General features: G+C 45.6%; 2 protein-coding genes across 2 annotated transcripts; one reads left to right on the top strand and one right to left on the bottom strand.

Annotated features, from left to right (window-relative positions):
• Positions 1–3,021: 3,021 nt before the first annotated feature.
• Positions 3,022–6,902, top strand: LOC123182678 (receptor-like protein kinase HSL1). The gene is made up of 2 exons (XM_044595333.1): positions 3,022–5,811; positions 5,906–6,902. The coding sequence occupies exons 1-2, from the start codon at positions 3,129–3,131 to the stop codon at positions 6,355–6,357; spliced, it is 3,135 nt and encodes a 1,044-aa protein (XP_044451268.1). The 5' UTR covers positions 3,022–3,128; the 3' UTR covers positions 6,358–6,902.
• Positions 6,525–11,269, bottom strand: LOC123182679 (hexokinase-5). The gene is made up of 9 exons (XM_044595334.1): positions 10,784–11,269; positions 9,814–9,964; positions 9,544–9,726; positions 9,076–9,150; positions 8,748–8,903; positions 8,521–8,619; positions 8,318–8,448; positions 7,397–7,478; positions 6,525–7,321 (listed from the first exon to the last, which is right to left on the bottom strand). The coding sequence occupies exons 1-9, from the start codon at positions 11,080–11,082 to the stop codon at positions 6,974–6,976; spliced, it is 1,524 nt and encodes a 507-aa protein (XP_044451269.1). The 5' UTR covers positions 11,083–11,269; the 3' UTR covers positions 6,525–6,973.
• Positions 11,270–16,744: the final 5,475 nt, after the last annotated feature.

Here is a 16,744-nt window from a genome sequence, read left to right as displayed (position 1 = left end):
TTCACATACTTTTATCCCCGTTGAGAACTTCAACCGATTTGTCATCAATCACCAAAAAGGGGGAGATTGTAAGTGCATCTAGTGCCACCCCTAGTTGGTTTTGGAGTATTGATGACAAACCTGGTTGAGGGACTAATGTGTTTGTGAGAATTGCAGGATAACACAGGTAGTAGTCCCTCATTGATTCGGTTTACCTACCGGAGATGACCCCTAAAAATATATGAAGACATTGAAGACAATAGTGGTATGTGAAGATATTCACATTGAAGACTATGACAAGAGAAGACATCACGTGAAGACTATGGAGCGCGAAGACTTAGTTGTTTCGTTGTTTCCTTTTCTTCTTTGTTGAGTCATAGGAACCACCGTACTGTTAAGTGGGGTCCCAGTGAACAAAGTCAGAGTGACTGAAGTGATGCTCAACCAAAATCCTATGTCTTCAAGTGAAGACAATGAGAGCAAATCTTATCCAGAGCTGGATGAGTCAGCTTTACTTGTAGCCCAAGTCAAGCTGCCGCGTGTGTTTGAAATCTGACCGTTGGAACACGTGTCAGTTCCTTAGTGACCCAGGGTCATTTCGGACAAATCAGGTCGGGTTGCCTAGTGGCTATAAATAACCCACCCCCTACACCATAAATTGGTGGCTGCTCAGAGTTAGTGCATGGCTTTTGTCGTTTGAGAGCAACCCACCTCCGAAGCTTTTGAGAGAGAGACATCCTTGCGAGGACAAAGCCCAAACACCCAGAGCCAAAGAGTGCTAGGCATCACTGAAGTCTTTCTGTCCGCGTGACCTGAAGACTTGTTACACTTGAGGACTGTGAATCCTCCAGCCGGTTAGGCGTCGCGTTCTGAGCATCCAAGAGTCATTATGGATCGCCAGTGAACGAAGTCTGTGAAGGTTTGGAAGTCTACCTTGAAGACTTACCAGAGTGATTGGGCGAGGACTGGGTGTCCTTAGCTCAAGGGGAATAAGGTGAAGACACGGTCTTTTGAGCTAAATCTCAGCCTCGCTAACCAGACGTACAGTTGTCACAGCAACCGGAACTGGTCCAACAAATCCTTGTCCTCACCAAGCGACTGGTTCTATCTTCTCCCTCTCTTTATTTTTAGTTTGTCTTCGTGAAGTCATTGCCTACCTGTGTTACCTGTTTGACTTCACTGTGTGACTTCAATTGTTGTTTGGCTTCATACTATCTTCCATCCTGATCTTCACTACCTAGCTGGTATTAGTCTTCGTGCTTTCACTTCATTGTATACTTGACTATGGCTTGCTTAGTGTAGTCTACCTTCCGCTGCATATCAATAGGTCCATTTCTATTGATTGTCTTCGAAACTCTCATGTTTTGAAGACTTTGATAAAAATCGCCTATTCACCCCCCCCCCCCGCCCCCTCTAGTCGATAACTAGCACTTTCAGTTCATCGCCACCAACAAGCCCGAATATTCCTTCTTGCATGGTGCATTCTCTACTTCCATCTCCCGTTTCTCATTTTCAGCCCTCCACCCTAGTGGTTTCTTCTTACTAGGTGGTGCCGGATTTTGGAGTTGGACTCTAGCTATCATACCCTTCTCGGATGGCGTCAAAACTTGTCGGACCTTGATCTCTTGTTTGACAGGGTTTAGTCCTTGCCATATTGGAAAATTCTTCAACTTGAGCCAACAGTGAAGTAGGCCAGATGTCCTCTTTTTTTTCCTTTTACACCAAAGAAAATTGTTAGTGCACATAGAAATGACAGCAAAAATTGCAATCTGATCAAGGGACTAGTTAACTTGCATGCTCTTAATATGGTATGGACACTTGGATGACAATACTCAATTTGATGATAGCACAGTTGCCACTTATTGTCTCCTTCATAATTGTAGTCGGCCGATGCTCAAGAGGCTTAGCAGTTCTATCAAACTCAAATATTTTGTTGAGGTGTAGTGCTTGGCAATCCATTTTCAATATGCCTCCTCCCACTATTGATCGCCTAGAATAGGATCTCATACAGTAATTCGCCATAAGAGGCACAATTGGATGTCCTCATTTTGGGCGTAATTGCCTAATCTTTATGCACTTCCTTTAGCACCACTGCTTGCAAATAGCAATATCCTCAAGTGGCATTGACAATGAAGTTGCATCAACATCGTTTTTCTAGGATATCATGATGGCGCAAGAATGATCTCTTCCATCATGTGCAAACAACTCGATACAAGTAGCATATGAGGAAGCATGTCACATTTTGGTGACATTTCAATTGGCATTGACGTGCACATACATTGTAGTTGACATTGACTTCACATATCCACAATTCTCAAAAAATGACATATCCATGCACATATGAATAGTCGAGTACGAATAGTCACTATTCGTACATTCACATATGCACATACACATTAATCATCCATGTCAAGATTCACATGTGAACCCTAGAAATGCAACATATAACACAAAACTCATCTACAAGATCAATTTGTGAAAAACGAAACTTGATGCGGTAGCAGTGGCGCGGTGGTACTCTCAGGAGGCGACACTCGGCTTCATTGAGGAGGGAGCGGCGACCGACGACGGGGGAGGAGCTCGGCTGATGACGAGGTGCGGCATAGAGTATGGAGGAGTCGAAGAAGGGGAGGTCAAAGGTGCATATGTGCATAGGCTCAAGACAGTTGGATATCGGCGGGCCCATTCTAAAATCTCGGCCAGCGATGCAGGGCGGGAAGACGAGGGGGCGCCGAGAAGGGTGGGGAAAGAGAGGCGTCCGCGGAGGTGGCCGGCGGCATGGTATGCTAACCATCTAGAACGCGTCCCCTTCAGTCCAATTAGTTTGACCCTGCCTAAACCCCACACTAACAACACATGTAGCAAACACGAATTAAACAACCAAGTAAGGAACAAAGATTGAAGCTTCCAAGCAAGCACCACCCGACAACCCCAACGAGCACAATATCCAACATGACACACATCAGAATGAAAAAGGAATTAAAAAGGACAAAAGAAAAGGGAAAAAACACCGGCCGCGGCCAGTTCCCACTACATAACGCGCCCACACGTTTCCACACCGGGGTCAGCGATGGCAGGCCGCTCCCGCCAACCAAACTGAACGCACGCCTCCGTCCTCCGGCGGCCGGAAACCGACCAGCGACCCGACCATGGCGTCGCCACGCCGCGCCTATCTCCCACTCCTCGCGCTCTGCCTCGTCCTGCACCTGCGCCACGCCGCGGCGCAGCAGGCCGACGAGCGGCAGCTCCTGCTCGAGGTCAAGCGCGCGTGGGGCGACCCGCCGGAGCTCGCGTCGTGGTCGGCGGCCACGGGCTCGCCCTGCACCGGCTGGGCCCACGTCTCCTGCGACGGCGCCGGCCGGGTGACCTCCCTCGCCCTGTCGAACGTCACCGTCTCCGGCCCCGTCCCCGACGCCATCGGCCGGCTCACCGGCCTCGCCACGCTCGACCTCAGCAACACCAGCGTCAGCGGCGGCTTCCCGGAGTCCCTCTACAACTGCACGGGCCTCACGCACCTCGACCTCTCGATGAACAAACTCGCGGGCAACCTCCCCGCAGACATCGGCCGCCTCGGGGGGAACCTCACCTACCTGGCCCTGAACGGCAACGGCTTCACCGGCGAGGTGCCGCCCGCGCTGTCCAAGCTCAAGAACCTGACGGTCCTCGCTCTCGACAGCAACCAGCTCACCGGCACCATCCCGCCGGAGCTCGGGGAGCTGACTGGCCTCCAGACGCTCAAGCTCGAGCACAACCATTTCGGCCCCGGCAAGCTGCCGGAGTCGTTCAAGAACTTGGCGAAGCTGGCCACTGTCTGGCTAGCCGGATGCAACCTCACCGGCGAGTTCCCGAGCTACCTCCCGGAGCTGTCGGAGTTGGTGTGGCTTGACCTGTCGACCAACGCGTTCACCGGGAACATTCCACCGTCGATCTGGAACCTCACCAAGCTGCAGATGTTGTACTTACACTATAACAACCTCACCGGTGGCGTCGTCATCGATGGCGCCATCGGAGCGGCGGGTCTAATCGAGATCGACCTGTCCTACAACAAGCTGACCGGAGTGATCCCGGAAAGGTTCGGGACCTTGACGAAGCTCATCAAATTATGCTTGAGCGGCAACGGCTTCTCCGGCGAGATACCGGCGAGCCTCGCCCAGCTACCGTCGCTGGTGTTCCTGTGGCTGTTTGAGAACAAACTCACGGGGGCGCTTCCGGCGGAGCTCGGGATGCACTCGCCGTCGCTGAGAGACATCCAGGTCGACGACAACGACCTCTCCGGGCCGATACCTGCGGGGGTCTGCAAGAACCGCCGGCTGTGGATCATCACCGCCTCCGGCAACCGCCTGAACGGCTCGATCCCGGCCAGCCTCGCCAAGTGCCCCGCGCTCATAAGCCTGCAGCTCCAAGACAACAAGCTTTCCGGCGAGGTGCCGGCCGCGCTCTGGACGGAGACGAAGCTGATGACTCTGCTTTTGCAGAACAATGGAGGGCTCACCGGCACCCTGCCAGAGACGCTGTTTTGGAACATGACGAGGCTCTACATCATGAATAACAAGTTCAGAGGCAGCCTTCCGTCGTCGGCGGCTAAGCTGCAGAAGTTCAACGCCGGGAACAACTCCTTCTCCGGCGAGATACCCGCGGGGCTCACCGCCGGCATGCCGCTGCTGCAGGAGTTCATCCTGTCGTCCAACCAGCTGTCGGGCGCGATCCCGGCGAGCATCGCGTCGCTCGGTGGCCTGACGCAGATGAACTTCAGCAACAACCAGCTCACCGGCGAGATACCGGCGGGGTTGGGCTCCATGCCGGTGCTCACCCTGCTCGACCTCTCATCCAACCAACTCTCCGGCAGCATCCCGCCAGCGCTGGGATCGCTGAGGCTGAACCAGCTAAACCTGTCATCCAATGACCTCGCCGGCGAGGTCCCGGAGGCGCTCGCTGTCCCCGCCTACGACCGAAGCTTCCTGGGCAACCGCGCGCTCTGCACGGGCGCGGCGTCGTCGGGGAACCTCGCCGGCGTGGGCTCGTGCGCAGCCCGGTCATCCGACAAGGTGTCACCAGGCCTCCGCATCGGCCTTGTCGCCGCTGCCGCCGCGCTACTCGTCGTCATCGCGGCGCTCGCCTTCTTCATCGTCCGCGACATGAAGAGGCGGAAGGGGCTCGCGCCGCCCGAAGAGGCCTGGAAGCTCACCCCTTTCCAGCCGCTGGACTTCGGCGAGGGCCCCGTGCTGCGCGGGCTCGCCGACGAGAACCTCATCGGCAAGGGCGGGTCGGGACGGGTGTACCGCGTGGAGTGCCCCAGCCGGAGCGGCGCGAGCGGCGGCACGGTGGTGGCCGTGAAGCGCATCTGGACCGGCGGGAAGGTGGAGAGGAAGCTGGAGCGGGAGTTCGAGTCGGAGGTGGAGGTGCTCGGCCACGTCCGCCACACCAACATCGTCAAGCTCCTGTGCTGCCTCTCCCGCGCGGAGACCAAGCTCCTGGTCTACGAGTACATGGGCAACGGCAGCCTGGACAAGTGGCTGCACGGCCACAGGTGGCCGGCGCCGGCTGGGAGCTCGATGCCGGCGAGGGCGCCCTCGGTCAGGCGAGCGCCGCTGAACTGGGCGGCGAGGGTGAGGGTGGCCGTGGGCGCGGCGCGGGGGCTGAGCTACATGCACCACGAGTGCTCCCCGCCGGTGGTGCACCGGGACGTCAAGTGCAGCAACATCCTGCTCGACGCGGAGCTCAACGCCAAGGTCGCCGACTTCGGGCTCGCCCGGATGCTCGTCGAGGCCGCCGGCACGACGCCCACTGACACCATGTCCGCCGTCGCCGGAACCTTCGGCTACATGGCTCCCGGTACGCGCCGATCACCTCACCTTGATGGTAATCCTCAAGGACGAAATTTCTTGCAGCTCAGTGGCTCATATTGTTCGCCGTGGTATGATTGCAGAGTGCGCGTACACGAGGAAGGCGAACGAGAAGGTGGACGTGTACAGCTTCGGGGTGGTGCTGCTGGAGCTGGCCACCGGCAGGGAGGCCGGCAACGGCGGGGAGCACTGCTCGCTGGCGGAGTGGGCGTGGCGGCACCTGCAGTCGGGGAAGAGCATCGCCGACGCGGCGGACGAGTGCATCGGCGACGCCAGGCAAAGTGACGACTTTGAGGTCGTGTTCAAGCTCGGCATCATCTGCACCGGCGCCCAGCCGTCGACGCGGCCGACCATGAAGGACGTGCTGCAGATACTGCTGCGGTGCGAGCAGGCGCACCGGAAAACCGTCGACGAGAAGACGGCCGTCTCCGAGTACGACGCCGCCCCGCTGCTGCCAGCAGTGAGAGGGGGCAGTCGCCGGAAACAACTCTCCGACGCCGCTGACGGCAAGGGTAGCTTCGATGATGTCGTCTGACAAAATATAGTTGTAAGGTACAGTAGTACTGTAACTAGCAAGACTGTGGAGTTTCATAGCAGAGCAGAGCAGATGACAATGGTGGATTTTTGTACACTGTGTGCCAGCCTTGAGATGAGCAGTTGGATCAAATTCAGACAATGCTAGTATTATTCTGAAGACAGAGATGAGCACTCAGACATACATATATGTATATACTGGAGAAACCAGGCAACATAAAAAGATGGTTAAATTGGATGATGTCGATCCCCATCTTTATTGGGAGGAGAAAATACAAAAAAAAGATTAACAAAATGTTATGGATTACAAAACACCACCAGACAAAGGGGAAAAAGAATCGGCAGAACAGGAATGGCATTGTCCAAACCTCCATCTCCATATGTTGCTGCCACTGAAACTTTTATGCCATTAGATAAACCTCCAAGCTCTTTGGCGCTATGCTAGCTACATCCCGCTGCAGACGCACCGGAGAGTGTCCGCAGAATAGCCGAAGAAGGTAAAATTCCACCACCAGGCGATTAGGAACGTTCGAAGGGAAAAGAAAAAGAAAAAAAGGAAGAGAAGAGATTGCTACACTCTGGGTTCAATCCATCCACCGGGCTCGTTACCAAGAAGACTAGTAGATATCAGCGTACTGGGAGTGCGAAGCGGCGAGGAGAGCAGCTCCAATGCCAGAGCCGTCATTGGCCAGCTTGGCAACCAGCGAAGAAGAGGCCTCGTCCCCGAGGAGATCTGAAAGAGTCGCCTCTAAGCAGCTGCTGAACTTCTTGTAATGTTCATAGAGCCCACCGTCCAAGGCAACCACGGTCCTTGGCATCGGGCTGCCGTCCCTTGGCACCTTGTCCCGGCCTAGCTTCTTCAGGATGCCATATATGCCAGCAGCGGCCAAGCGTGCGCCGCGCTCTGCAACGATGTCACATATGTGACGAGTAATGTATCTTACTTCCAGGGAAGTATCTGCAACCTAAACATGAGATCAGCATGTTAATCAATGGTCACCGAACAACTTTTGTATCCACTTAGGTTGAAACAGTCATACCCCAACGATATCCTTTAGCTTACTTCCCAGAATTTTAAGGTCATGTGATGCATCGTGGTGCATGGCAGACATATCTGGGGTCCTGCAACATAAGATTTAGAATAAGAATACAGCAGAAAAGTTTCTACAAATAGATAGTACTCTTTATCGTAATTGGGTAAATATTCATCAGGAACTATCACCGATCAGTGGTGTTAATGGCAATGGAAGCTTCATCGGGTATCAAGAATGGTGTGCTACTCAGTGCATCCATCTATTAGTGACCTATATAATCTTTTTTTTTTTGCGGGGAAGTGACCTATATAATCTATTTACCCCCAAGTAAATACTTTATTAGTTCTAACAAGGAGAAGGTGAAAATTACTCATTAGGCCACTACTCAGACTTTATGATACAAAAACGAAAAACAAAACAAACATTATAAGGTGTGACGAAACAAACTCTTATCTAACTAGACAATTGCACAGGCAATCCATCTTATTATTCTAATACGATTCTAAGCTTTGTATTGAACACAGCCGTGACAAAACAGAGCATTGACCAGAAGAAAAGTATTTTTATCACCGGCAATGATCAATCAGCATTAAGTTTAGAATATTTGTCACTTCACATGGATTACTCGAATGAAGTACATGTATAGCTTCAAAGGCACGCAACTTCCCAAATTTTGTAAACTGTGGGCCTTACATGGACTAGTCAACACATGTAACAATATTTAGAAGAGACACTGCTTCCTTGTGCATTTAACTATTATTGTCAACAGCTCAATATTAGCATGGAAAATGACCCCAACCAAGGCACTTATCTTTTTTCTATTATAAAAAAATCTTGATATGTGTTTAGCTAACAAAATAAATAACAGTTTTTTCCATGTCAAGAAGCAAGCATGAAAAGCTCAGGGAACAATGGATCAAGTATTACCTAAGTACGAATGGCATTTCCAGCTTAGCTGGAACAACATCCCCAAACAATGCAGCATCATGAGCCAGTTTCAGTAAGATTCTTCGCACAATCTCTCCAAGATACATGCCGGAAATCAACTTTTCATATATCTATCATACAAAATATATTAGTACAGTTCAGCACAAAAACGTGAATGGAATTGAAAACACCAAGATAAACACCTGTTCTCCAGGGTTCAAACTTTCGAAGTCCAATGCTTTGTCGTATTCTGAAAGTGGAAGCTTGTCCGATTTAAAGCTTCCCCATTCCGTGTTGATTACCTAGAGAATACCAAATAATTCTATGGTTAAAAATACAAATTTTAAGAGAGACTAATACAACACAGCAGTGAACATACAATGTTTCATGGGGCTTTTTACTTTAAGCATAAGGAATTTCAAACACTAACCATATTTCCGGATTTCGGCAGTAGTCCAGTCCACTTAGGAATTGCATTAGCATGCTCAACATATGCTGCGTTTGTACCAGTGCCCAATATTATGGCAGCAACCACATCATTATCCATATATCTCCCGCCAGCCAATGTGCCGACTGTGTCATTAACCTACCAAAACATCAACACTCAGCCTGAGAATACAAGTTTTTGGACACACGGCCATGTTTGTTCGCATTCCATTAAGAGAGAAAATATTAACAAATAACCGAAGTAGCATCAGAATACACAGAAATTAGCATTGTCTTATATACAAGAGTCAACCATAGATATGGTGTATTACCAGTGCTGAAACTTTCATATCCAGCCCCTGCCTCTCCATGGCCTTGCTCAACTCAGCCACAACATCCTCACCAACCTGATTAAGGAGTAACCAAAGAACACTTCAAAATCAAGGCAATTGCGGTTATTATGGAAAGATCGACAATTGGCTCAGATACCATATACTATTTGTACTTCAACACTTAAATTCTGATTGGCATATGAAACTTATGATACCACTTAAGATCGACAATTGGCTTCGATACCATATACTATTTGTACTTCAACACTTAAGTTCTGATTGACAAAAAGGAAGAACAAAACCACTATAACTTCAACACTTAAGTTCTGATTGGCATACGAAATCAAGGTTTACCACCAGAAACTTGCCAAGGGAATCAATGGATATATAAGAAAATCCAGTGGAACTTATGCTAACTAATGTGCTAGGAACTGCTCAACAAATGGTGTGTAGTGTTTTGAATTTTACCGCGCCGTTGATTGAAAATCCCTTTGTCCACTTGATGAGTGTTCCTGATGATATTGATAATTGGTTTACCGGAAAGGAAAAGGTGAAACCCAGCTCTCTCTGCCTCCCCACTGGGAGGTGGAACTCGTCACCTTCAGTTTCAACAAATTTGGCCAATACAGAAGCAATGAAATCAAATAGTTCCTGTAATAATGATTCAAGTTAAATTAGCAAACATGCATGTAAATTTGCGACTCCAGGGAGCTTGAAAACTGAATACCAGGTACTCACCAAGGAAGTTCCGACCATGAGGTGTGGTGGAATAGAGACTTCCTGATACTGTTGCTTGGCAACACGTTTCTCCCTTCCTCCAAGTTGGACTCGCAGAACACGGAAGTTGGTACCTCCAAGATCCAATGCATAAAACAAGCCATGTTCGTCTCTGCAGAAATAGCACCCAAATGATTAGACAATAAAGTTATACAAGTCTAGGAAAAATGTCCTGTTTTTCAGAGAATTGCATGTAGTAATAGATAGACAGGTTACAATTTGTCTTGAGAAACAAAGCACATAACAGATTATACTTGGACAGGATGAGTTCTACTGGTGGATATAATTGAACAAAGAAATTGGTGAAACAAACCAATCACATAAGAACTTCTGCACAGATTTCACAGAATTGAGCATACGGGAGTAATCCTGAGTGAACCATCCCTGCCATAATCGGTTAGTACATCCCACAGATGGCCTATTGAGAAATGAACATCCACACCAACTCATGGAAATCTCATGTGGTGGCATGCTGATTGATCAAAAAAGAAAAAAAATCCTAAATCACCAAAATTCAGACGGCCATACGATCAGCAAACAGGGGATGCGCCAGAGCGAGATCGGTCAATTCGTATATTATGAGATAATAAAAGGATGGCATCCTTGCCCATGATGATTCACCGAGAACGAACCAATGGAAGGTCACCTAAGAGGCGATGGTGATTTCGGCCTGAATCGCCACAAGGCGCGATCTTGGCACACTAAGATCCGCACATTTCACCGTACGGCCAGCCATATGCCTAACCAAGAGCAGGAGAGGAGAATTGCCGTCGCGTACGCGGCCAAGGAAAGCGCAATTCATCGACAGGCAACTTTCCCGGCAGCAGACGGCGCCCTCCGGATCACGAGGCCCACAGGTCAACCCGACAACTAAAGGCTAAGGATCGGACGGGATCGGGTCAGATCGGGAATGGGGGGCGGTCTCCCTTACCCGGTGGGGAGGTTGTCGACGTAGCTGATGAGCATCTTGAGCTGGGAGTGGCTGTCCCCGCGCAGGCCGCGCTCCATCTCGACGACGAGCGCGTCGGAGATGCCCCGCAGCAGGGCCGTGGGCGTGGCGAGCGTGCGCTCGACGTCCTCGATGACGGCCGCCACCTTCTTCTTGCGCTCGGCCTCGGCCGCGCCGAGCAGCTCCGCGTCCCTGCGGCGGCGGCGCCGGCCGAGCACGACCGCCGTGCCCACCGCCGCGCACACCACCACCGCCGTCCCCACCGCCGCCGCCTTCCCCATCTTCGCGCCTGGATCCGCCGCCCCGAGCGTCTGAGCACCGACTCCGCTCTGGATCCGGGGGCCTGTGAAGGAGGAGGGATCGCTGTGGTTCGTTCCCCGGGCGCGGGCGGAGGAGAGAAAGAGAGGGGGGAGGGGAGCCACTGGCCGGGCGTTTTAACCGCTGCCACTTTTTAACCGCCCCTTCCGTCCGTCGTCCCCCCGCTTGGCTCGGCCCCGCGGCATTTATGATCCACCTATCATGGCCCGGACGGCCGCGATCCGTTCTCACCGCCACGTGGGCGGCCGGGATGGGGGCGTCGGGGGGGAAGCGGATCTGGGTATTCCTTTTTGATTACCGAACGGATTTACCTGGATATACATCGCGGTGAAAAGGATCCTTCCTGCCAGGCCGTTGACTTGTGGCGGGGGCCCGCGTGTCGGTGGGTGCTGTTTGGGCTGTGGGGAAGGCTTGGGAGGAAAGTCAGATGCGTAGAGAGAGGGTAAAAAAGGATTGGGAAATACGGCTCACGTGGACCGGCGGGGCCCACCGGGAGTTCGGTGACGGGAGGGTGATGTCATCCATGGTGTGGCCATGTGGGGGAGGGGTGGTGCCAGTAGGCCATAGGGTCAACCGCCACCAACCGTTCCGCTGCGGGGCGGGGGCAAGGCGGAGCAGCGACGCCTCGGCGTTCGTTCGTTCGTTCGGCTCGACCACGACGACGACAGCGCAGCCGCCGCCGACGTACTGCCGGCGACTTTTTGCCGAGCCCACGCGCGACGCGAGTTGAACGGAACATCGTACCGTGTCGTGTCATATCAACCTATGCGATCCACGGACATTTTATACACTCAACGCACGCAGGCGATCTCGACCTCTATCTATGAGCACCTTCGAGTTGGCACATTATCCCGATTTTGACAAACCCATCACGGGCGTCTCCCGTAGTCGTCTTCTTTCACTGAATGAGCATCGTCGAAAAGTCCGAAATAAATCCAGCAAAACGCGGTCATCAATGTCAAGTTTACGACTTAAACCCTGGACTGTTTTCACCATAAAGTCTGAAATAACCACCTACGCTATGCTCAGTTCGTGCAGTACCACCTATTTAAAAAGGCTTGCATGAGTTGTGATGATCGAATACTTTCGTACATGAGTCATGGTGATCGTTATAATAAATCCCTTATAACAGCATGCTGATTTTATTTGTTTTCACATGATAATTTTGGACGGTTGCTAGAAAATACTAAAATTTTAACATTAGATTCTATAACATTTCCTTATAATAAATCGTCCATGTGACGATCGCACCTGAAAAATGATTTAGCACAGTCGTGAGGGGCAGCTCTATGTCTCACTTACAGCGAGACTTAGTGTGCTCTCTCGTCAGGCGCCTCCCTAGATGTGCCAAACCAGGCGCGTGGGAGGCCACGACCTCCTTTTTTAATGTTTTTTGCTTTTTCCTTATCTTTCGTTTATACTTTCAAATATTTTAGGTAAATATGTTACAAAAAAACAGTTTACTAACCAAGCGTTTGAAAAAAAAATAAGTTTACAAACAAAATGTTTCTCATCTACTTCCTCCGTTCCTAAATATAAGTCTTTTTAGACATTTCAAATGGACTACAAGATACGGATGTATGTAGACATATTTTAGAGTGTAGATTTACTCATTTTGCTCCATATGTAGTCACTTGTTGAAATCTCTAGAAAAGCTTATATTTGGGAACGGAGGGAGTATATGAAAAATGTATGCAAAAAATACAATGTGTGTCAAAAAAAATTGAACATGTATTTAAAAAATATTAATTAAGAATTTGAAAATGTTAAACAAGTAAATGAAAAATGTTAAGCATTTTAAAGATATTAAATATGTACATGCAAAATGTTGACCATGTATTAAAAAAGAGGTCAAACTTGTATTTGGAAATATTTAATTAAGCATTTGAACATGTTAAAATGTGAAAAGAACAAAATGTTGAACATGTATTCCAAAAATGTTAATCATGTTTTTGAAAATGTTAATCAAGCATTTCAATTATTTATCTATATACAAAAAATGTTGACCAATCATTTGAAAACTATTGAATGTGTATAAGAAAATGTTTCACACGTATATGAAAAATGTATAAAAAAATCATACAATGTGTCTGAAAAATATTAACCAAGTATTCGAAAACATTGATAAAGCATTTGAAAAATGTTAAATGCGTATATAATTTTTTTAACACGTATTCAAAAAATATTAGTCATGTATTTAAAAAATGTTAATCAAGCATTTGAAAATTTTAAAAATCATATTTATAAAAATGTTAAGCATGTATTAAAAATGTTAAACATGCACTAGAAAAATTGTCTTGACAAAACAAATATTTAGAATGAAATCTAGAAAAGAAAACATAAAATAATGATATTTGGAAATGAAACAAAATAAACAAAAACAATAACACAAAAATAAAACCGAAGAAACAAGTGCAAAAAGAACGGAAAACAAAGAAAGCCTATAAAAACAAAAAAACCAAAAAATCCGATGCAAACCAACAAAGAAACAAAAATCAAAGAAAATGAGAAAGAAAATAAAAACAAATTAAATCATGAAAATGATAAAGAAAACACATAAAAAGAAAGAATCTTAAGAAACCCGGTGAAAAAAGGGAAATAAAGAAAAAAATCGATGAAAATGGAAAAAAAACAAATAAACCCGAAGAAAAAAACAAAGAATTAATAAAGCAAATAAAAACAAGTGAAAACCAAGAAAAAAACTAAGAAAACTGAATAAAGAAAAGAAATAACCAGTGAATACCGAGAATAAACAAAGAAAACCAAAGTTACAACGAGAATAAAGAAAATCCAAAGAAAACCGGTTAAAAAAATTAGAATGAAATAAAACCCAAAAGAAAACCGGTTAAAAAAATCCAAAGAAAAAGGTTAAAGTGAACATATAACAAGCAGAGTACGAAGAGAGAATAACTTCGATAATGGGTCGTTCCGCTGGCGAAACGCCTGACGTGAGAGCTCGTTCCATCTCGATATAAGCAAGATATAGCTCCTGCTAGTGATGGGACACCCCTCAACCTGTATGCTTTTTTTTCTAATTTGGTTTCGATTTTTCTCCTTTCTTTCAACATCGCAAACCTTTTAAAATACAAAAAAATAAAATCATGATTTTTTTTGAATTCATGTAATTTTTTAAATTCGTGGACACTTTCCAAATTTGTGAAATTTTTGAAGTCTAAAGGAGTTCTGAAATTTATGAAAAAGAAATCAAACTCACGAACATTTATTCGAAAGAAGCGAACATTTTTGAACCTAAGAGAAAATTTTAGAAATTCATTAACATTTTTAAAAATTCAGGAACATATTTATGAATTCACTTTTTTTTGGAATTCATGAATATTGTTTGAATTTGCAAACATTCCAAAACGGAAAACATGATGAAAAAATAGGGGCGCCCATGCTCGTATTGGGCCGGCCCAAAGTGTGTGTGTGGGTGCGTGTTTACTCTCTTCCCCCGCAAAGGTTGTGGAATAGGAGCATTCCACGCTTCATCTGCCAATTACTTATGCGGAAGGATTTTTTTTTGCCAAACCTCTTCCTGCCACGTGAAGCCTAGTCAATGGCGATGTTGTCCGTACGACCATTGCTTCCATCCCAACGACGAAGGTTGAAAAGCAATCTAAAGGGGACCCAAATTTCAAAAGAAAAGCAAAATATACTTTCTCTGGTGGGTTTATTAGTCCCCTTCGCATTTTATGCGAAACTTCGCTTATATATATGACTAACAAAATATGACTGATACGCTACAAAATGTATACCATTAGATTTTCATTCAAAATAATATTCTCACGACATTATATTTCATTAGTTTAATTTATAATCAGAGTTTCACAGTGAATATGATGCAGTCCAATAAATCCGGACGGAAGGAGTACGTCAAAACACACGAGGCTTACATAATTTTTTTTACTTTATTTTATACTTTTTCTTTTTTCTTTTTATTTATCTCTTTCTGTAATATCAACAACTTCTTTAAAAAAATTGAACATTTTCTAAAAGGTATGAACATATTTCAAGCTGGTGAATATTTTTAAAAATATATGAACATGGTTTTGAAATTCCTGAGTTGAAGTTCAAGAATTTATTTTTCAATTTGCAAACTTTTTTGAAAGTGATGAACATTTTTTGAATTCATAAAGCTTCGTGGATATTTATTAACATTTTTTATATTCGATATTTTCTTAATTCTTGAACGTTTTTAGAAATTCGTGAACAATTTTTTAATTCACTAGCATTCATTCAAATCAGGAACATTTTTTGATTTTTGAACATTTTGATTTCCAAAAAAGGTAAAGAAAAAGGCCGAATTTGCCCGCATGTTGGGGAATAGGAAGATTATGTGCTCCATCAGCCAATCACTTACGTGGGAAGAAAGTCTAAGCCCGACCTCTTCCTCCCTCATCAAGCCCGGTCAATGGCGTTGTCGTCTGTACGACTGGCGAATCCATCCCTATGGTGAAGCCTGGCGAGCAATCTAGAGGGCACCAAATTTTAAAATGAAAGCAAAATATATTTTCTCTGTCCATGTCTATTACGCCCCATCGCTATTTATTCCAAACTTGATTGTCTATATGACTAAAATATTATGATTAATATGCTAATACTTATACCATTTGGTTTATGTTCAAAACAAGATTCTCATGGCATTATATTTTCTTAGTTAAATTTATTAAAGTTTGACACTGAATAAGATGGGGCCCAATAAATCCGGACGGAAGGAGTACGTGAAGATAAAGGAGACTCACACCGCCACACGGCCTTCTCTTTTCATTTTTGTGTTATTTTTTTCTATTTTTTTCTTTTTTTTCCTTTCCCTATCATATACTATTTTAAAATTCGTAAAAAAAAGAAAGACACAAAAAAATTGTGAATTCATGAAGTTTTTTTAAAATTGTGAATATTTTAAATTTTGTGATCTTTTTCAGTTACAAGAACAATTATTTAAATTCATGAAAGAAAATCAAATTCACAAACATTTTTTGAAATTAGTGAACATTTTTCAAGCCGACTAAGATTTTTGGAAATCAAATAATAATTTTAAATTAGTGAATATTTTTAGTACTTCATGAATATTTCTTCAATTCGAGGACATTTTTTGAAAGTCATGAACATATTCAGGCTGACGTTTTTTTTAATTCATGATTTTTTTTGAGTTTGCGAATCATTTTGAAATTTATTAACATTTTCTTTGAAATTGGTGAAAAAATTGATCCTCATGAAAATTTTATCAATTGTAGAACATTGTTTTAAACTCATGAATAGTTTTCAAACTCACGGACATTTTTTAAAATTCTTGAACATTTTTTGAATCCAAGAACTTTTTTGAAATTTACTAACATTTATAAAATTTAATAATATTGTTTTAAATTCGTGAGCTTCTTTTTAAAAATTTATGAACATTTTTTAAATTTGCAAAAAAAAATTGAAATCACGATCATTTTTTGAATTTATGAACATTTAGTTTTTCAAAAAAGGAAAAGAAAAAAGACCGAATTTGTGAACCTTTTCAAAAAATCAAAACTTTTGAAAATTTTGAATATTTTTTAAAGCAAATAAAAATGAAAAATAAAACCAAAATATGTCGTGAAAAAATAGGGTGCGCGCACCCGCAATGGGCCGGGCCAAAGC

The sequence above is a fragment of the Triticum aestivum genome, chromosome 1D (genome assembly GCF_018294505.1).
Source record: "Triticum aestivum cultivar Chinese Spring chromosome 1D, IWGSC CS RefSeq v2.1, whole genome shotgun sequence".
Lineage (NCBI taxonomy): Eukaryota > Viridiplantae > Streptophyta > Magnoliopsida > Poales > Poaceae > Triticum > Triticum aestivum.
The sequence above is the reverse complement of the archived record's forward strand: the minus strand, read 5'-3'. Positions and strand labels throughout refer to the sequence as shown.